At 41.3% G+C, this 21,985-nt stretch overlaps 3 protein-coding genes across 3 annotated transcripts in view; 2 read left to right on the top strand and 1 right to left on the bottom strand.

The window, feature by feature from the left end:
- The window catches only part of LOC131928355 (centrosomal protein CCDC61), a 34,494-nt gene extending 13,823 nt beyond the window's left edge, over nucleotides 1-20,671 (bottom strand). Inside the window, exon 1 of the mRNA XM_059284359.1 lies at nucleotides 20,602-20,671. The gene's annotated coding sequence lies outside the window, so the exon portion shown is untranslated. The remainder of the gene's footprint in view (nucleotides 1-20,601) is intronic.
- LOC131928356 (uncharacterized) lies at nucleotides 1,938-9,035 on the top strand. The gene is made up of 6 exons (XM_059284361.1): nucleotides 1,938-2,065; nucleotides 3,038-3,138; nucleotides 3,922-4,003; nucleotides 5,732-5,834; nucleotides 6,814-6,951; nucleotides 8,882-9,035. The coding sequence occupies exons 1-6, from the start codon at nucleotides 2,008-2,010 to the stop codon at nucleotides 8,943-8,945; spliced, it is 546 nt and encodes a 181-aa protein (XP_059140344.1). The 5' UTR covers nucleotides 1,938-2,007; the 3' UTR covers nucleotides 8,946-9,035.
- LOC131928357 (uncharacterized) lies at nucleotides 9,900-19,186 on the top strand. The gene is made up of 6 exons (XM_059284363.1): nucleotides 9,900-10,103; nucleotides 13,351-13,451; nucleotides 15,521-15,603; nucleotides 16,536-16,638; nucleotides 17,301-17,435; nucleotides 19,023-19,186. Exons 2-6 carry the CDS (start codon nucleotides 13,429-13,431, stop codon nucleotides 19,084-19,086), a joined length of 408 nt encoding a protein of 135 aa, XP_059140346.1. The 5' UTR covers nucleotides 9,900-10,103; nucleotides 13,351-13,428; the 3' UTR covers nucleotides 19,087-19,186.
- Nucleotides 20,672-21,985: the final 1,314 nt, after the last annotated feature.

Raw genomic sequence — 21,985 nt, 5'->3', positions numbered from 1 at the left:
TTCGTTTGGGAGTGCGTGGGGAGGGGGTAGTCGTGCCTGGGGGTAAGGGGGGGGGGAAGTAAACATGATTGGAAAGGGGGTAGACGTGCTTAATGGAGGGGCGAAGAGATGCACGAAACAAGTTCTGGTATGATGTGAGAAGCTCTGTGTTCTGTTGTGAAACGGATATGTTCAGAATAATTTACGTTCTTAATCCCAACGATTTGAAACAGCAGCGGAGTAGATTTAAGTAGAGGGTGGATTTAAAGCCATCCTGTCTGACCTGGTCGGACGGTAGCGTACACGACTGCTTACCCGAAGGTCTGGAGTTTGGATCCTTTAGGACGTCCCAGAGTGCACATACTTCTGTTGGCCAGCGTACTCACATGTAGGAAAATAAACACGGCTGGTCGGGAATAGAACTGAACACAATGTCTCCTCATAGTCCCAGGTCACGCATACAGAAGAACACGACTTCATCAACACTATAGACTCAGAGTTTCTTCTAGGCATCTCTTCGGGGGGGGGGGGATGTGAGCCCCCCCCGAAACAAAAATCTACCGCCCCCAAACGAAATGGAATGTATACATATACTTTTACCAGTGTCTCACCCCCCCCCCCCCCCCCCGAAGAAAAATGTCTGGAAGAAACACTGGTCAGACTGGAAAAGGTAAGTTGACTTTTTAAACTCTCGAACATAAGATGACTACGCCTTTTGCTAACGATAACCTAACCATTAGCTAATCAAAATGAACTTAACGCGTCTGGCTAACCATGTTCCCTTTAATGGAAAAAGCTGGTATGCAACGTGTATTTTGTGTGCGTGGTGTTCTAAAAGTCGTATTCAGGGATAGATTTATATGTATTTTACAAAAATCACCACGCGGCAGATAAAAATTACCGCACGACCGCGCAACCGCGCAGCTCAGAGGGAACATAGCGGTTAACTATAACCTAACCATTAGCCGGTCAAACTGAACTTGACCTACCGCGATGTTTCAAGAAAGTACATAGCCAGACAAGTAAAGCAAATTAGTTTTTTTTCTACTCAATAATGTGACTCAGGGGTTGAGAATGAAAGCAGATCAATATACTAACACGTCTGTGAACATATATCCTACATATATACACTCATTTTATCACCCCCAATATATATATATATATATATATATATATATATATATATATATATATATATATATATATATATATATATATATATATATATATAATTGCATATGTAGCCTATATGTAGGCCTATCTATACACACATGGGCTTTACATATTATTTTAAGAACGTGTGCATGTTTTTATGCCATTCAAAATTTGGAAATGCTACACCAAAAGCGACCCAGGTTCACTGTTGCTGATGGTTGTAATTTATCGTAAAAACAATTTTTCAATTTTGGGGATCCTTTTGAGTGTAACATCCCCAGAGGCGTAGCAACCCTTCCCGGGGACAAACTTTCAATTTGCGCCCCCCCCACCCCCGGACAAACTTTCAATTTGGCGCCCGATTATGCACATTTTGTTTTGGCGTTCGCTTGGTGCGCAATTCTTTTTTTCTATGAGATTCTATTCTATTTTTAAAAAGTTTAAGTAATTAAAAATCATGTCTATATTCCAAGTTATATAAGAATATTCGAGAAAGTTTAGGGGAGATCACTCCTGGTTTATTTATATATATAATACAAAACTGCAGCTAAAATGAATCTTTAATTTTTTTTCCAACCCGTTTTGGCGCCCTTTAGGGTCGGCGCCCGAGGACATATGTACCCCAGCCCCCTCCCTCGCTACGCCTCTGAATACCCCCCCCCCCATCCTCTCAAACTCCCATGTCTAAGATCCTGCGCCCTAAACAAGCCTCCTTCAACATGAATTAAACCATATCGATCTCACTAATACTCATACCCTCCAACAACTTAACTGGTACAAATTACATTGAGCGGTCAGTGACCTACTGAACACCATGTCTGAGGCTGAAACACCAGCTGGTGTAAAGCCAACACCATTGTCACAGCAGACGTAATGACGATGATGCGTCTGCTGGTGTTTTTTTACCTGACATTACGCGGTGTCTCCTCAGGTAAAGTCATGAGTCAGTGCTTGGTTCAATTCGGGGGTCAGTGATAACTATTAGCCATAAGTAATGATAAGTATCAGTTATAAGTTTTTGGTAAGTACTAATCATTGTCGTTTTTAAGGCTCATGTTTTATATTAAAACTTACTAGGCCTGATAGAAAATGTGTTCGCCTTTATTGTTTAGGGTGTGGGTTCGGTCATGATTAGGATATATATATATATATATATATATATATATATATATATATATATATATATATATATATATATATATATATATATATACTTACTTAATTCTCATCACTCCCTGTGGAGTATAGGGCAACAACAAATCTCCGCCATTCCACTCTGTCTCTCTGTCTAGGTCTTGCCAGTAGCCTGTACTTCTTCTTCCATCTCTCTCCTTCATATTCCCAGTGGTCTTCCTCTCTTTCGCTTTCCAGACGGAGTCCACTTCAGCGCCATGCTGGGCAGTCTTCTTTTGCTCATATATATATATATATATATATATATATATATATATATATATATATATATATATATATATATATATATATATATATATATATATATATATATATATATATATATATATATATATATATATATATATATATACATACATATATATATACATATATATATACATATATATATACATATATATATACATATATATATATATATATACATATATATATATACATATATATACACACACACACACACACACACATATATATATATATATATATATATATATATATATATATATATATATATATATATATATATATATATATATATATATATATATATGCATATACACATATATAACAATTCCTGGCTATGCCAATGACTGTAGTGAGATACCAGCAAAAATAACTTAAAACCGTATCCGCAATCACAACATAGTCAAAAATTCCAAAATGACCGATCACCAGGTAGAGATTCTTCAAAGTTGTATATTTTCAGTCAAACACACTGGATCACTTGCATTCTGCCCAGCTGGATTTTCCCCCATAGGCGATCATTGCTTTAAGTTTGCAGGTTACGCCAGCCATCGCAATGCAATTGTGAGTTGCCTCTGTGTGGTGTGTGATTACTTTGTGAGTTTGGTGTGTATTATTTAACCACCATTTTCAGTGAGCTATGAGTGATGTTTGTAAATGTAATCGTTTAGCGAGTTATGTATTTGTTACTAAAGGCTGTTATTCGGAGGAATTAGTAGGCCTATAGCTTATATTTTAAATGTTGTTTTTTAAATGTCACAATTCCATGAATTAGGTATGTATTTTTTAAAATGTCATCATTCCATGAATTGTGTATGTTGTGTGTGTTCTTTTAAAATGTCACTAGTCCATGAATTATGTATGTATTTTTTAAAATGTCATATTTCCGTGAATTATGTATGTGTTTTTAAAAAATTCACCATTCTGTGAAATCTGTAAAAATGTTATACCACTTTTGACTGACCTTTAGACTAACTATAAGACTGACCATAAGACTGACCATAAGGCTGACCATAAGACTGACCATAAGACTGACCATAAGACTGACTATAAGACTGACCATAAGACTGACCATAAGATTGACCATAAGACTGACCATAAGACTGACCATAAGACTGACCATAAGACTGGACTCCCAATGACACACGACTGGACCACATGACTGGACCACCTGACCACATGACCGGACCACATGACTGACCATATGAATGGACTCCACATGACTCATAAATGGAACCCTTGACTGGACCACATGACTGGACAACACGACTGACCACATGAGCGGACCTTATGACTGACAATCATCGCCGCCCCAAACACAGTTTTTCCCTATATCTGACCCGTCAGAAAATGTGTCAAGTTAGCAACAGCGTTCTGTTTGAGATCCCCTTTTGGAAAGAACAGAAGGAGATGGAACAATTTCTTAGAGGTAAGACATCTTTTGCCGACATCTTTTGCCGACATCTTTTGCCGACTTCTGGTGCAGGACATTTGTCCTGGTCCTACCTGGCCGCTTGCCTACCGTGACGACCACCAGAGCTACACCAGCGGGCCGGGGGTGGTATGGCAGTATCAAAATGGCCCACTTCCGACTTACATTTTCAGTCTTTTTTTTTTCCATTCAAGACTGAAGACCTATGGCGAACTCACTGTTTACTTTATAAATTCTAATATAAACAAATTGAAAAAAAAGAAAACCACTGAAAAAACACCAAATTGGAGGGGTGAATTAAATAAACACATTAAAAAAAAAACGCCCACCCTGAGGCCCATTGATATTTCTCTGTATTCGCCTGCCTAGTGAGTGTTTCTTTCAGACGTTTTTATAAAATATTTGGAAGGGGTAGAGGGCACTTAAACTTCCGGACATTGATTAAAGTAGATATTTTGTAAAGAAATAATATATATTTCTAATTAGTCCGGGGAGGGGGTGGACGTGATTTGTGGGAAAGGGGGGGGGCGAGGGGGGGGGGGGCAATGCTAGCAACCTGGTTCTCTATAGCTGAACAGAAGGCCAACTTCATCACCTAGATTTTAAAACAACCAACAGAAACCGATTATATGAACATTTTGAATATTAAAACTATGGAGAAGGGGACAGTTGTACGGAAGGGGACAGTTGTACGGAAGGGGACAGTTGTACGGAAGGGTACAGTTGTACGGAAGGGGACAGTTGTACGGAAGGGGACAGTTGTACGGAAGGGGACAGTTGTACGGGAGGGTACAGTTGTACGGAAGGGTACAGTTGTACGGAAGGGGACAGTTGTACGGAAGGGGACAGTTGTACGGAAGGGGACAGTTGTACGGAAGGGGACAGTTGTACGGAAGGGGACAGACAATTGTACAGAACAGAGTTTCTTTTAGGCATCTCTTCCACTCCCCCCTCCCCCGAAAATATCAAGTGCCCCCCGGAGAAAAAAGTCTGAAAGAAACACTGGTATGGAAGGGGGCAGTTGTACGGAAGGGGACAGTTGTACGGAAGGGGACAGTTGTAAGGAAGGGGACAGTTGTACGGAAGGGGACAATTTGTAAGGAAGGGGACAATTGTACGGAAGGGTCAGTTGTACGAAAGGGGACAATTTTCCGGAAAGGGACAATTGTAAGGAAGGGGACAGTTGTACGGAAGGGGACAGTTGTACGGAAGGGGACAATTTTCCGGAAAGGGACAATTGTAAGGAAGGGGACAGTTGTACGGAAATGGACAGTTGTACAGCCTGGTGTGTCTTGAAACAAAGAGGGGTAAAAGATGATGATGATGAAATATTTTAATTATAAAAAAAAAAGTTTGTGATTTAGATTTGTCCGAAAGTGTTATTTAATTCGTTGCATTAAATAATAAGGAAATGAATGGCCTAGTGGTAGAAAGTGATGAGTTCGAATCCGGGTTTAAGTCAGTGGAGCGTTACTGAGTCCACCCAGCTCTGATGGGTACCTAACGCACATAAGGGAAAGTTAAGGCGGCTGAGCATATTATTCCACACTATTCCTCCATAAGCCTAGGTGCAGAATCACATAAACTCTACCTTATGTGACCTATGCATCTGTAGGTGTAAAGAGGAATCCTTACTTTATTTCTTTATCAATAAGAAGTAAGTAAACAACAGCTTTTGTTTATGTATTCATTCGTGGTTTGTTTTTTTTTCTAAAATATTTATAGAGAAAAAAATAGATAATCCGGTTTGGCTTAATGGCTACCTAAGTCGTCTGGCGTTTAGAGATAGGAGCGTCAGCTTCTACTGGAAGTCGACGTATCATCCACAGTGAGTTGCTCTTTGTTTTAGCAGAGGCGTAGCGAGGGGGTGGGGACATATGTCCCCGGGCGTCGACCTTAGGGGGCGCCAAAATGGGTTGGAAAAATAAATTGAAAGGTTGAGGGGGTGGGGTGCACATCGAAAGTTTGAGGGAGGGGGGTGCAAATTGAAATCTTGAGGGGGGGGGGGGGTGCAAATCAAAAGTTTGTCCCCGGGCGCCGGTAAGAGTCGCTACGCCTCTGTGTTTTATTTTTATAAACCGTATATAGAGAAAAATCGCAGCCTCCCGTGGCGCCGCCCTTGCGAAATTAAAAAAGGATTTTTTTTTACAGACCCCTTTCCTGAATTGTTCTAATAAACTCCCCAAAGTTTGATGGCGATCAGATAAATGGTGTCAAACCAAAATCGACTTTTATTTTTATATACCGTATATTGAGAAAAATCCCACCATTCCGTGGCGCCGCCCATGCGAAATAAAAAAAAATATTTTTACAGAAACCTTCCCTGGAGTGTCCCAATCAACTCCCCTAAAGTCTCATGGCAATCGGATAACCGTGCCACACCAAAATCGACTTTTACTTTTATATACCGTATATAGAGAAAAATCGCACCCTCCCGTGGCGCCGCCCTTGCGATATTAAAAATGTTTTTTTTTTTTTACAGAACCCTTCCCTAGAGATTTATAATGAACTCTCCAAAGTTTCATGCCTATCGGATGAACGATGTCACTGCAATTCACTTTTATTATTTTTATATACCGTATATTGAGAAAATTTGAAATTTTTTTTCGCAGAAACCTCCCCAGGAATATTCTCAACAACTTCCCAAAGTTTCACGGCGATGTGATGAGAGGTGTAGTAATGCATAAAGGACAGACGGACAGACAGACAGACAGACAGACAAACATACATTGCTTTATATATATATATATATATATATAGATATATATCCATCACATATTACTATACAAGTTAAATCCATTTGACAGAGTCACCAATTTTAAAGAAGATCGTTGTCCAGACTTTGCTGGGCAAATGATGTGCGTCTTCATCAACCCTAAGGAAGACTTTATCTGGGACTGCGCCAGTTGTTTCTCGGAATACATCGCTGTCGTCTGCACGAAAAGGTGAGATTGGGACCAGAGGCGTAGCGACCCTTCAGGGCGGCCGGGGACAAACTTTGAATTTGTCGCCCCCCCCCCCCATAAATTTTTAATATTTATACTGCAAAACTGCAGCTAAAATGATATTTTAATTTGATTTTTTCCAAACCAATTTGGCGCCCGCTAGGGTCGGCGCCCGGGGACATATGTACTCCCCCCCTCGCTACGCCTCTGTTGGGAACCATCCACTGGATGTGGTCATTCGGTTGGAGGGGAACATGGGTAAATGGGAATGCTGGATTCTGGTAGAAAAAGGTGAGGTTTGGAACTATCCACTGGATGCTGGATTCTGATAGAAAAAGTGAGGTTTAGAACTATCCACTGGATGCTGGATTCTGGTAGAAAAGGTGAGGTTTGGAACTATCTACTGGATGCTGGATTCTGATAGAAAAAGTGAGGTTTGGAACTATCCACTGGATGCTGGATTCTGATAGAAAAAGTGAGGTTTGGAACTATCCACTGGATGCTGGATTCTGATAGAAAAAGTGAGGTTTGGAACTATCCACTGGATGCTGGATTCTGATAGAAAAAGTGAGGTTTGGAACTATCCACTGGATGCTGGATTCTGATAGAAAAAGTGAGGTTTGGAACTATCCACTGGATGCTGGATTCTGATAGAAAAAGTGAGGTTTGGAACTATCCACTGGATGCTGGATTCTGATAGAAAAAGTGAGGTTTGGAACTATCCACTGGATGCTGGATTCTGATAGAAAAAGTGAGGTTTGGAACTATCCACTGGATGCTGGATTCTGATAGAAAAAGTGAGGTTTGGAACTATCCACTGGATGCTGGATTCTGATAGAAAAAGTGAGGTTTGGAACTATCCACTGGATGCTGGATTCTGGTAGAAAAAATGAGGTTTGGAACTATCCACTGGATGCTGGATTCTGATAGAAAAAGTGAGGTTTGGAACTATCCACTGGATGCTGGATTCTGGTAGAAAAAATGAGGTTTGGAACTATCCACTGGATGCTGGATTCTGATAGAAAAAGTGAGGTTTGGAACTATCCACTGGATGCTGGATTCTGATAGAAAAAGTGAGGTTTGGAACTATCCACTGGATGCTGGATTCTGGTAGAAAAAATGAGGTTTGGAACTATCCACTGGATGCTGGATCCTGCTTCCAGTGCCGTTCTGCCTGAATGGTGGCAAATGCTTGGGTCAGTAATGACCGTATACAAGAGTAGGGAGGGGGAGGGGGGGAGTAGAACAAGGTAGGCATCAAGTCTGCCTTAGCTGCGAGGCCTATAATTTCAGTTGACAGTGTCATCTAGGCCTACTGGATAATGAGGAAATCAAAGCGGTAAACGCCAAAAACATCGAAACACGGCAACAAATTAATTCCAACTTAAAGAGATATTTAAAAATACAACCGCAAGAAGAAACGAGCCAAAACAGTATCTGATGGGCACCTGACTCACGTTAAGGAAAGTAAAGGCGGCTGGGCGTAGAACTACCACACGATCTTTTCATACGAGGTCACTGAAACAGGTGATCTCTAATACACGAAGGGAACTGTACGAAAGGTTTTGTGTACCCCCCCCCCCTCCCTCGCTTATTTTAACCTGCTGTTTAAAGACAGGTTGCCCGTTTCGAACCTGACCGTCTTTGGGGCAGATGAAGTAGATTTCACCAGTTTTATGTGATCTCGACGCCAAGTCACTTTTGCTTTTCTCTGAGCCAGGTACCCGGGAAAGCTGAGTGGACTCAGGGACATTCTACGGATCCGAACTGTAGACTTTAGGGGTTAGCTGTGCCATCTACCGTACAACCACTACGCCCCATTTATAAAACCCCAAACCCACACAATGTATTGTAAAATTTTTGCCATTGTGCTAGTAAATAAACTACAAAAAAACAGAATACAAATATTGTTTCACGAACTATTTTTCAGACGCGGCAAGAAAACTCAGCCAATCACTACCACAGTTGCCCCGGTTCCTGATGTGATTTTATAGCCCGCGGCTGTCAAGTTCATGCTAGCAAAGTTGACTCTTCCAAACTTGTCAGTTTTTGTTAAAAGACAGCGTATAAATACATGCGTCACACATGCCTCAATAAAAGTGTTGTTGTTTAATACGAGAAATTTCAAGTCTTTTGTGTAGTGTTTGTGGTGATCTAGATGAAGGGGGAAGCAAGTTATATGTGTGTTAAGTTTCTTACACGTTTGAGGCTTCGGATTGTGTGTGTCTGTGTTTCCGTGTGTCTGTGTCTAAAAAGTGAATGTATTTGGTGTGTGTGTGTGTGTCTGTGTGACTTGTGTATGTGTGTCTAAAAAGTGAATGTATGAGGTGTCTCTGAGTGTGACTTGTGTAAGTCTGTGTCTAAAAAGTGAATGTATTTGGTGTCTGTGTGTATGAGTTATGTCTGTGTGTCTAAAATGTGAATGTATGGGGTGTCTCTATGTGTATGACTTGTGTATGTGTGTCTAAAAAGTAAATGTATTTGGTGTCTGTGTGTGTATGTGTGTCTAAAAAGTGAATGTATTTGGTGTCTGTGTGTGTATGTGTGTCTAAAAAGTGAATGTATTTGGCGTCTGTGTATGTGTGTGTGACTTGTGTATGTGTGTGTCTAAAAAGTGAATGTATTTGGCGTCTGTGTGTGTGTGACTTGTGTATGTGTGTGTCTAAAAAGTGAATGTATTTGGCGAATGTGACTATGTGTTAGTATGTACATCTGTGCTGATCTGAATGTGTGAGGATGCCTGCGTGTGTATGTGTATCTCTGTATGTTTTTGTGTCTGTGTGTGTGTGTCTATGCCCGCCACTGCCCTTCAACAACTCACACATAACCCCCCCCCCCCCCCCCACATCGGGTAATGAACTCTCAATCTAACACAATTTAAAACCTATTGATCTTGTCTTCTAACATTTAAAAACCAAACACCCAACCATTGATAGGATTTCTTTTAAACAAGCAGCAACCACATTAATACCAAAAGGATAAAAAACAACAGATGGTATGAAAATAATCTTTAACGACTGTGTTGTTTATCAATCTGGTCTAACTCCGCTGTAAGTCTACGTCAAATTTAATTTAAATTCAAGCAGACGTCAGCATGCGTTTGATACTGTTTTCCTGTCTTGTATGCCTGACGGTGCAGGGAATATTTTCAGGTAAAAGTCATAAGTCAGGCTATAAGTTCGTTAGTCAAAGTACTGGTCATAATTCAGAGATAAGTACTAGTCATAATTCATTGATAAGTAATGGTCATAATTCAGTGCTAAGTACTATTTATAATTCAGTGATAAGTTCTAGTCATAATTCAGTGTTAAGTACTAGTCATAATTCATTGATAAGTACTGTTCATAATTCATTGATAAGTACTAGTCATAATTCATTGATAAGTAATAGTCATAATTCAGTGCTAAGTACTAGTCATAATTCAGTGATAAGTACTGTCATAATTCAGTGTTAAGTACAAGTCATAATTCAATGATAAATACTACTCATACCAATTCAAGGATGAGATCTTTCTATCTCCATGTATAATTCTCTACGTCGCCCAACCATGCGGGACACCACGCACCCAGTGTTTTTTCCAGACTTTTTTCTCCGTGGGGGGAGGGGGGGGGGGGACGGACTTGAAATTTTCGGGGGGGGGGGGGCGGTAGACTTTCTTCGGGGGGGGGGGGCGGACACTGTTAAAAGTATATATTTTCTATATAAATTATATAAATTTCATTTCGTTCGGGGGGGGGGGGGGCGGTAGAATTTTTTCTAAAGATGCCTGGACGAAACTCTGCCTACGCCGACACTCTAACCCTCCACCCGCCCCCTCCCTCGCTTTGAGGCATGCGCAACAGTATGTACCCACCCACCCCATTTGGACAACTGTGTCTTTCTCACCCGTCACTGAATAGCGGCGTATGCTGCGCCAGGCGTCGACTCGTACGTCTTTAATAAGCTAAAGTCGTGATAAAGCTCATGTTTATATTAAAACATGCCTGACTTTATGAAACCTCAAATCTGCGCTAACAACCATATTTAAAAAATTTAAAATAATTTTAAAAAATGTAAAAAAAATATAAAAATTGGGTTTTCAAATGAGGTGTTTTTGGTTGTGTTAAAGCTGGATGACTAAGACAAAATAAGGGTTCGACATGTTACCAACATTAGATCGAGTGTTAATGCCTGAGTTATCATAATCTTAGCAACACAAGCAAAAAAAAATTTTTTTTTAATTAAAAAAAAATTATAATACTTTTATTTTCAAATAGAAAAAAAACACATCAGCATTATACAAATGTGTGTGTGTGCGTGTATGTTAGTCTTCAACATCGTTCAAATATTTACAAAATCATCATTACATGAACAAAAAAACCTGCAAAAATTACTTATTATTACTTTAGCGGTTAACGCAGGGGTCGGCAACCTGCGGCTCGCGAGCCGCATGCGGCTCTTTGGATGTCGAGTTGCGGCTCTTGAGCTCGATGATCAAATATTAATAATTATTTTTATTAACTCATAGAAATATTAGTCTGCTACACTCGGTACTGAACGATATAATAATAAATATAGACAAAAAATACTAGCTATTCTATTAGAATATTTAGTTACATTTTTCAATGTACTTCCTTGTTTTCTGAAACTGATTTATTTAATTGTAAACAACGCCTGGGCTTGGATCATATTTATAGGGGCACGGGTTGACCTACACTACTGCCCAGCCCGCCATGGGGCGTGCTGTATGAAAGCCTTGAGTGTAAGTTAATCACTCACCGTGATATCACCGTTAATCACTCAACGTCTAAGTGTCGGGGACGTAAAGTGGCGCTTTTGTGAACCCGATTACAAAATCTCAGGGGCGCCACGTACAGCCCCTAGCACGGTTTAATCATCGTGTGTCGTGTGCCGCAGTAACAATATTGAAGGGAGCTCATTAAAACTAACGTAGGCGCGTAGTGCTCGAGGGATAGCGCCAAATCGCACCCTGCAAAGACGCCGGAGGACGCGCCTGATTCGATTTAGTGAGCGACTAGAGCAACCCATTGTATCGAAAATGAACGTAGGCGCCATGGTGCTCACGTGTAAGCCCGAAGCGCTAAATGCGCCGGAGGGCGCGCCTGATTCGATTAAGTCAACGATAACTGTTGTCCATCGTGTCTTTAGCGTTTAGCCTTTTTTAAAACGAACGTAGGCGCCATAGTACTCTCAGACTCTTCGGGTCGCGCAATAGACGAAGTACCGGCGGCTGCGCCTTTTGCAGTTTTGCTGCTGAATATAGTAGTACCCCTTACCCGCTCACGCCAGATTAAAGGGTGCCAAAGGCTAAATACCCACGCTAGAACTCTGGGCGCCAAACCATGTATTGATGAAAATCGCACACTCCCGGGCGCTGCCCATAAGAATTTTTTTTTCGCAGAAATCTTCTTGGGAGTATTCTCATTTATTCTCAAAGGATCCATGACGATCGGATGAACGGTGTCAATCCGCAATCGACTTCTATTTTTATAAACCGAATCGCGTCCTGCCGGGGTGCCATATCTGCGAATTTGACATTTTTTGCAGATACCTCCCCAGGAGTATTCTCAACAACTTTTCAAAGTTTCATGGCGATCGGATATATATATATATATATATATATATATATATATATATATATATATATATATATATATATATATATATATATATATACACACCTAATACTAATCAAAGATCATAATATTGAAGTTAAAATGTTAGTGGCTCTTTCAAAGGTGGGAGATTTTGTAAATTGTTACTTTTGGCTCTTCCGTCTCAAAAGGTTGCCGACCCCTGGGTTAACGTATGGTAAACATAATAGATTCTAATGAGAATTATTCGAAAGGCCTATCAAAATACTTAAAAAATTATTACGATGTTGTTAAAATGCATATAATATTAAATTAAAGGGAATTCCTCAAAATGATTAAATATAATATGTCATCATATTAAGCACCGTTTGCTCAATTGATTACAATGTCAGTCTGTTTTACTTTCTGAATGCCAAAGTTTTTCTACGCCCAAGAACAATATCCAAAGTAAAAGTTGTTTAACTTTGGGAGTTTTTTCCCTTAGATGAATTACTGCCCCTAGCTTCCGAGCTAAAAATAGCTTCATTAAAACCCAATCTACTGTAAGCTAAGAGGAGCCAACATTTCCAAATAAAATATCACCACGAAGCAGAGGCTTAGCGACCCTTCCCGGCGCCAAACTTTTCGATTTGCACCCCCCCCCCTCAAGATTTCGATTTGCACCCCCCCTCAACCTTTCAATTTATTTTTCGAACCCATTTTGGCGCCCCCTGAGGTCGGCGCCCGGGAACATATGCCCCCCTTCCCCCCCCCCCCTCGCTACGCCTCTGCCACGAATAGATTCTTCCAAGTTGTATATTTTCAGTCCGACACCCAGGAGAGATTGAGTTCTGTCCGGCAGGATTTGCACCCATAGGCGAGCATTGCTTCAAGTTTGCTGGGTATGCAAGGAGCCGAGAGGCAGCGGTGAGTTACCCAGAGGCGTCACCAGTCGGGGGTGGAGGTGTGGGGGGGGGGGCGGGGTGGACCACACCGGGTGACACCATTTAGGTGGGGGGGGGGGGGTGAAACCAAGACAAAAAGTTGCAAGATTTATAGAATAATCAGTTTTTTTTTTTTTTTTTTTTGCCAGTTTAATGAATGGTTATTTAGAGTTAGAAAGTATTTAAAGTACATAACCACGATCCAGACCCGGTAGGGGTAGGGGGGGGGGCGGGTTACACCATGACGTAAGCATGCAAACTATAGAGAAATACAATGCTACACCCAGCTGTATCAACAACCGACTACTATAGATAAACATTATTAGTATTAAATGTGAACACTTTAAAGCTTTTTCCGGGGGGGGGGGGGGGGGAGGTGACACCAAATGCAAAATTTACAGAGAAAAATAATGGGGGGGGGGGGTGACACCATGAGATGCCGCACCGGGGGACACCCGATCTAGCGACGCCAATGGAGTTACCTATATTGAATATGTCGTCGTCATCGTGTCTCCCCCCCCCCGTGTTGAATATGACGTCGTCATCGTGTTCCCCCCCCCCCCCATGTTGAATATGTCGTCGTCGTCCCCTCCCCCCCCCCCCCACTAACAGTTGACTGTTTGTGTTGTAACGGTCCCCCTCCCCTTTAGGAGTTCCATGTGCACGTTGTAATGCCCCCCGCCCCCCCCCCCCCTCTGGGAATCAACTCTGTATGTTGTATGTCCCCCCCCCCCCCCCCCACTCTCTAGGAGTTACATGTGTATGTGTAAATGTACCCGTCCTCTTCATCATTTTGGTGGTCAATGGCATCAGCCCACTTTAGGGCTGGTAAGTAGGTCACCAAACAGTTCTACGGCTCAATAAAACCTGCATGAGCCATGGAACTGTTTATTGACCTACTTACCAGCCCTATCGTCAAACATGACTGAACCAAGCATGACTGTAAAAAAGCAGACTGTACTAAACATGATTGTACCAAACATGACTGTACCAATAATGACTGAACCAAGCATGACTGTACCAAGCATGATTGTACCAAACATGACTGTACCAAGCATGATTGAACCAAGCATAACTAGACTAAGTATGATTGTACCAAACATGACTGTACCAAATATGACTGAACCAAGCATGACTGTACCAATCATGACTGTACCAAGCATGACTGTACCAAGCATGACTGTACCAAACATGGCTGTACCAAGCATGACTGTACTTAACATGACTAGACTAAACATGACTGGACTATGACTGTACTTAACATGACTATACCAAACATGACTGTACTTAACATGACTGTATTTAACATGACTGAACCAAACATGACTGTACCAAACATGACTGTACCAAATATGACTGTACCAAATATGACTGTACCAAATATGACTGAACCAAGCATGACTGTGCCAAGCATGACTGTACCAAGCATGACTGAACCAAGCATGACTAGACTAAGTATGATTGTATCAACATGATTGTACCAAATATGACCGAACCAAACATGACTGTACCAAACATGGTTGTACCAAATATGACTGAACCAAGCATGACTGTACCAAGCATGACTGTACCAAACATGACTGTACCAAATATGACTGTACCAAATATGACTCAACCAAGCATGACTCTACCAAACATGACTGTACCAAATATGACTGTACCAAATATGACTGAACCAAGCATGACTGTACCAAGCATGATTGTACCAAACATGACTAGACTAAGTATGATTGTATCAACAAGACTGTACCAAATATGACCGAACCAAGCATGACTGTACCAAGCATGACTGTACTAAGCATGACTGTACTTAACATGACTGTACCAAGCATGACTGTACCAAGCATGACTGAACCAAACATGAATGTACCAAGCATGACTGTACCAAGCATGACTGTACCAAGCATGACTGTACTTAACATGACTGTACCAAGCATGACTGTACCAAACATGACTGCACTAAAGCATGACTGAACCAAACATGACTGTACCAAACATGACTGACCACCAGTGCAGCCCACAGCGATGCCAACCTGTCGCCTCTACCCCCAGAAAGTCTGTGCCAAATACAAACGCCGCCCTCTTTGAGATTCTCTCGTGGAAACGGCAGAGGGAGATCGAACAATTTGTTAAAAGTAAGAAATCTTGTTTTTTTTAAGGATATCGAGGCCTAGTGGTAGAGCGTTATACTGCTAACCCGAAAATCTCGAGTTCGAATTCGGGTTCAAAACAGTAGAATGTCCCTGAGTCCACTCAGCTCATAGGTTAGAGATGAAAGGCGGTTGGGCTTAGTGGTGATAACATTATCCCCTTGTATGCCAGGGGCCATTGAAACAGATGAACTCTACTTCACCTGCCCTATGTGTCTTGGTCACGAACGGGAAAAGATGATGGAGTCTTTTATTAACGAAAAAAACAAAAACAACAGTCAAACTTTCGAATGGTAGAGCGATCGACTGCTATCCGGAATGTCTCGAGTTCGGACCCCTGGAGTCCCTGATTCACTAAGCTCTGATTGGGCACCTGGCAGTGGCGTAGCTACCGTAAAGCTAGCGTAAGGAAGGCATAGGGGCCCAAGGCAAATAGGGGCCCTTTTTCGAAATTTTGAAGGGGGGGGGGGGGTTGCAAATCAAAAGTCTGAGGGGGGGGTGCAAATCGAAAGTCTGAGGGGGGGGGGGGGGGTGCAAATCGAAAGTTTGTCCCCGGTCGCCGGGAAGGGTCGCTACGCCTCTGAGGGGCCCACTAACACTTTTTGCATAGGGGCCCAAAAATCCTAGCTACGCCACTGGCACCTGGTTCACGATAGGGAAAGTAAAGGCCTCTGGGCATAGTGCTGACCACACTATGCCTTCCTATACCTAGGTCATTACCCAATTAGGGTCGAAAGGATACTTTACCTTAACAAATTATATTAACTTGTTGCTGGTAATATTTTATGTAAAAAAAAAATTAAAAAAAAAAAAAAAAATTAAAATTGAATGCTGAACAACATTATGTTAGCTAATAAATTAAAAATAGCCTTGGGCTGCACTGAGCATGTGCGTACATTTGTTTCAAACCCCCGTAGAGAACAACATCAAACATCCCATCTGGCTGGACGGCCGCATCGGTCACCTGGCTTTCAGGGAGCGGACCGTGAGCCTCTTCTGGACATCGACGTTTTATCCACCGTGAGTTTATCTCCCCTTTTTTATCTCCCCTTTTTAAAATCTCCCCTGTGTATTTTGTGAAAAAAAAAATAATTTAGAAAAATGTTATAGCGCCGGCTTTGCAGGACTTGTCAAAAAGTCGGAAAAAGGAAAACATGCGCACAGGAAAATGCATATCTTCTAAAATATTAACATTTTAAGTAAAAAAAAATACATTTGAAACTTGTAGTAGTACCATATTTCTATCTGATAAAAATTTAAGAGTAACAATTTTTTTTAACTACTTCGTTATATCAAGTGTACAATAAGCGTCCCATAAGTGGGACGCTAGCAACGAAAGGCCCCATGTAGATTGTTACACAAACGTCACATTTATTGGACTCTAACGAGAAACACAGATGCAAATGTTTATGTTAAATGGTTAATTATGGTGAAACAATTGTTGACTGTTAACTGTTGACTTTGGGGTGACACCATTAAGTGCCGCACCGGGTGACACCCGACTCACTTCACACTTCAGTAAATATTTTGCCAAACAATGAAATTTTAACAGTGCGATGCACGATTTTATAAACTTGACAGAATCTCCAATTTTAAAGATAGTATACCCCACTTCTGTACTTATTTCGCAAAACGGTACTAAACTTTAATAATTAAACTTGCACGATTTATAAACTTGACAGAATCTCCAATTTTAAAAACGGCTTGCCTCACTTCGTCGGGCAGACGATGTGTGTCTATCTGGATCCTATGGAGAACTACTCATGGAACTACGCCAGCTGTTCAGAGGACTACCACGCCGTAGTCTGCACGAAAAAGTAAGATTGTAAACGTTCCCGTTTTAACCTGGGTCACGTGATAGGGGTCATCCATAAATAACGTCACGCTTTTTTTGACGATTTTTACCCTCTCCCCTCCCCTCCGTCACACGTCGTCACAAAAAGCCAGACCCCCCCCCCCCTAAAATGACGGGTCACACCTCAACCTACACCCCCCCCCCCCTCAAAATTGCAGTTGAATTTTTTTTAAACATCGATATTTTTTTCCAAAATCTTGTCTAAAACTATTACAATTTATTAAAACAGTTTTCTAAAACGCGAAATAACGTCTAAAATTCGTTTTCTAACATTGTTTTTTTATAATGCAAAAATGTGACGACGCAACATCTGACCCCCCCCCCCCTCCCCCTCATCACACATCGTCAAAAAATTACGGACCCCCCCCCCTACAATTGTGACGTCATTTATGGATGACCCCATAGACTAGTAAACAATTACTCCGCACGCTTAATAAAGAACATAACAACAAATACACGGCTAAAAATGACACGGGGAAATAGAAAAGAAAGGTAAAATCAAAATTCAAATCTAGGCCAACCGTAGAAAATGTTGCATGGATATGATGAAGTTAAAGTCAACGTCAGAAAAGTTTTGAAGAATACAAAAAGTTAGACTGTATTAAGACGACGTATAATTACGCTAATAACGTATTTAAGATATTTTGACGGTTTTATTAAAAATATGGAGAAATCACTTAATTCCCAAGAAAAAAATAAATGACCACTTCATACCTTAGTGGCCTCGACATTTGAAAGGATAGTGTGATCAACATTATGTCCAGCCGCCTTTTCTTCCCTAACTTGAGTCAGGTACCCATCAGAGCTGGGTGGACTCAGAGACACATTGCGGACTAGAACACCGGGATTCGAACTTAAATATAGGGTTAGTCAAAGGCGTAGCGACCCTTCCCGGCAGGTTAGGGACAAACTTTTCGATTTGCACCCTTCCCCCCCTCAAGATTTCGATTTGCACCCCCCCCCTCAAACTTTCAATTTATTTTTCCAACCCATTTTGGCGCCCCCTATGGTCGGCGCCTGGGGACATATGCCCCCGCCCCCCCCCCCCCCTCGCTACGCTACTGGGGGTTAGTGGTCGAACCATTCGACCGAGCTACCTTGTAACCTTAGTACTTAATTTCCAGTACACCAATGTTGAAACAATACCAAGCTACTGATGATAAATCGGCGTGGTCGAGTCGGTAAAGCTCATGGTTGCTAAACCGAAAAGTCCCCAGTTCGTACCCTCGGGCAGATGAGGCTCGTTAGCCACTCATCTAGGAGAGACAACTCCAAAATCAAACATCTGCTGCCTTGTAATTTGTTCTTGGTTGGACAAATGCTATCGACGTATAACCAGTAGACACGTATACTTAATTGTGTTGGAGGGGATCCCTTCCAACACTAAAATTAAGCACGAAGAAGAAGAAGAAGACAAACAATATGGAAATATGTTATATTTCCTTGATGTATTCTTTGACCCCACTGCCACATGTTATTTTAAAGTGCTATAAAATTAGAAAATTGGGAAAAAAATGAATATAACTATTGTTTCACGAACTATTTTCAGACGAGGCAAGAAATTTTCCCCCATCACTACCACAGTTGCTCCAATTCCGGATGTGGTTTTATAGCCCACGGCTGTCAAGTTCATGCTAGCAAAGTCGACTCTTCCAAACGTGTCAGATGGTGTTGAAATACAGCATATAAATACATGCGTTACATATGCCTCAATGATAGTGTTGGTCTTTGACAACAGAGTCAAGTCTTGCGAATAGTTGTGTGTGTAAGTTTGTGTGTGTGTGTGTGTGTGTGTTGGTGTTTGATAACAGAGTCAATACTTGCGGCAAATTGTGTGTATGTTCGTCTTCTAGTTGTGTAGGCCTACGTGTATGTTGTGAACTCGAGGGACATCCTGATGGCGCTTCGACTTGAAACGGGTGGATGGTGACCCCCTCACACCCCCTCCCTTCAAATCTATACCGGAGAGTATATACAGAGGGGTAGCGAGGGGGGGGGTGTGCGGACCGCACCGGGGTGACACCATTTAGGGGGGTGACACCAGAGGCGTATCCAGGTTTTCGTTGTAGGGGGAGCGAAATGAGCAAAACAAGGCGCCGAATATTTAACACGTACTATATACATGTATTATATATATATATATATATATATATATATATATATATATATATATATATATATATATATATATACATACATAAATATGTGTGTGTGGCCTATAATTTAAATATATGCCGCATACGCGTACATGCATGTGCATATGCGTTAGTCACTGCAGACTTAATAGTAACGATGTTTATCTATAGTCTGTTAATAATACAGTTGGATATAGCATTGTTTTCTCTATAGTTAGCACGTTTACGTCATGGTGTCACCTCCACCCTCTTGTAATAGTTGTCGATTTGTACTTAACAGACTATTTAACCTTAATTAATCATTAATGGAACTGGCAGAAAAAGCATTTCTCTTTTGTATATTTTGCAATTTTTTGCCTTGGTGTCACCCCCCTAAATGCTGTCGCCCGGTGCGGTCCACACCCCCCGCCTCGCCCTCGCTACGCCTCTGGGAGAGATGAAGACCCAGACGGGAGAGGCACTGCTCTCCGCGTGCAAGGAGAATGAGGACGGCCCACGGGAAACAGGTGTAGCCTTCTATTGACAAAACGATCGAAAAGTCGAGAAAGAACAAGACACTGTCTTATCGCATCAGCAGTCAGATTTGTATCCTGGCTCCAACGGATCTTCATTACTATGTGCAGTGGTTCTTCCAGACACTTTTTTTCTCCTGGGGGGGGGGGGGGGGCTTGACATTTTGGGGGGGGGGGGGGGACGACGGTCTACATTTTCCGGGGGGGGGGGGGGTGGACACTAGTTAAAGTATATGATTACTATATAAATTCCATCTCGTTCGGGGGGGGGGGGGGGGCGGGGGGGGGGGAGGTAGACTTTCTTCGGGGGTGGGGGGGGGGGGATGCCTGGAAGAAACTCTGGGAAGGGGGGGGGGGTCTTATGAAACTTCCGGAGAGGAGGCAACACACAGAGACGACACAGACAGAGACAACAGATATAGGAGCCAATAAAATAGGGGAGAATGAATGAGAATGTAGAACTCTTCACAATTGAACTTACCATCGAGAGCAAGATTTTTCCCCATGGCGAAATCATCACAAGGCTACTTGAATATCACCAGATCTTCATACAGGAAAGCCAGATTGATCATGTCCTTGTATGGCAGCATTTCACAATGTGCGGGCAAAGATATTTTTCCTACTTTGTTCTTAATTTTAATGTTGGATGGAATATTCCCCAACAACACAATTAAAGATTACGTGTCAACTTTGTTAAGGGTCCGTTGATCATCCAAGGAAGTTTGATCGAGACTCATCTGCCCGGGGGATTCGAACTCGGGACGTATCGGTTTAGCAACCACGAGCTAAACCGACTCGACGACGGCGATTGTTTAGGGTTGATTCTGTCAACTCCAATAAAAAGCCACCAGGAAACCCTTCCGGGTCACCCTAAAAAGTAAGATTTCGACATCATGGCTAAGAAACAAATGTTAAACTTTCCAACTGTGCCAGGTCGGGGTAACACCAGATTTAAATATAACTTTCTTCTGATTGGCTCATTTTCCGTCACGGTAATACTAAGCTTATTTATAGAGGTGTCCAACTTTCGTCTCAATGTCTGTAAAAATAAAGTATCCTTTCATGTGGTAGGTGAAGTAGAGTTCACATGTTTCACAGACCTCGGCGTATGAAGGATCAGCACTCTATGCCCCGCCACAATTACTTTACCCAGGTATCCATTAGAGCTGGGTGGACTGATGGCGTCCTAGAGAATCCAGCAGGTGAACCGAACTCCAGACTTTCCGCTTTGCAGGTGAATGCTCTACCATTTGACCACACCGTCCCATTTATTTTTATGTCTGTGTGGTTTAATATTTTATGGCAATTTTGACAGTTTGGGAATATTGGACATATCGTAATTGTAAGTTGTTAAAATTGTAAAAAAAAAAAAAATAGAAATTTTTTTTTCTAATAGCAAGCTTTTAAATGAAATGAAAATAAGAAAAATAATACTAATTCACTTTCATAAAAGCTTTGGCTACACAGAGATCTTTTACATATTTTAGCAAAAGCTTGCAAAAAGTGAATCAACACAACAGAGTTTTCAGTCACGAAAACACAAAAAATTTCATTTTTATCTGAAGTTTAGTATTTAATTTGATTAAAACAGGTAAAAGGTGGACACTTTTAAAAATAAATTCAATGACATAAAAAAAAATCATCAGTAATAAATAGTTCAATCAACACATAACAAACCAATTTGATTAATCTGTTCATCAAAACAATACATCTTCAATGAGTTCAAATCATTTTAAATGGATATTATTCAATAACTTTGATCAAGGTTAGATAGCGGTTAAGCTCTTTTACAACTGAAGTCTGGGAGAGAAAAATAATTGATAAAAACAAATGACTGGAAATTGGGTGGAATTTTAATGCCACTT

The sequence above is a fragment of the Physella acuta genome, unplaced genomic scaffold (genome assembly GCF_028476545.2).
Source record: "Physella acuta isolate Inbredline_101_S28 unplaced genomic scaffold, ASM2847654v3 ptg001488l, whole genome shotgun sequence".
In the NCBI taxonomy this organism is placed as follows: domain Eukaryota; kingdom Metazoa; phylum Mollusca; class Gastropoda; family Physidae; genus Physella; species Physella acuta.
Note: the sequence above shows the minus strand (reverse complement) of the source record. Positions and strands in the feature narration are given on the sequence as shown.

Excerpts from the sequence above, each read along its gene's own strand:
- LOC131928357 (XM_059284363.1), top strand. The coding sequence starts at position 13,429 with ATGCAAGGAGCCGAGAGGCAGCG. Across the intron at positions 15,604-16,535 it reads GATCGAACAATTTGTTAAAA|AGAACAACATCAAACATCCC; the intron begins GTAAGAAATCTT and ends AAACCCCCGTAG. Across the intron at positions 16,639-17,300 it reads ACATCGACGTTTTATCCACC|AATCTCCAATTTTAAAAACG; the intron begins GTGAGTTTATCT and ends TAAACTTGACAG.
- LOC131928356 (XM_059284361.1), top strand. The coding sequence starts at position 2,008 with ATGACGATGATGCGTCTGCTGGTGTTTTTTTACCTGACATTACGCGGT. Across the intron at positions 4,004-5,731 it reads GATGGAACAATTTCTTAGAG|AGAAAAAAATAGATAATCCG; the intron begins GTAAGACATCTT and ends AAATATTTATAG. Across the intron at positions 5,835-6,813 it reads AAGTCGACGTATCATCCACA|AGTCACCAATTTTAAAGAAG; the intron begins GTGAGTTGCTCT and ends TCCATTTGACAG.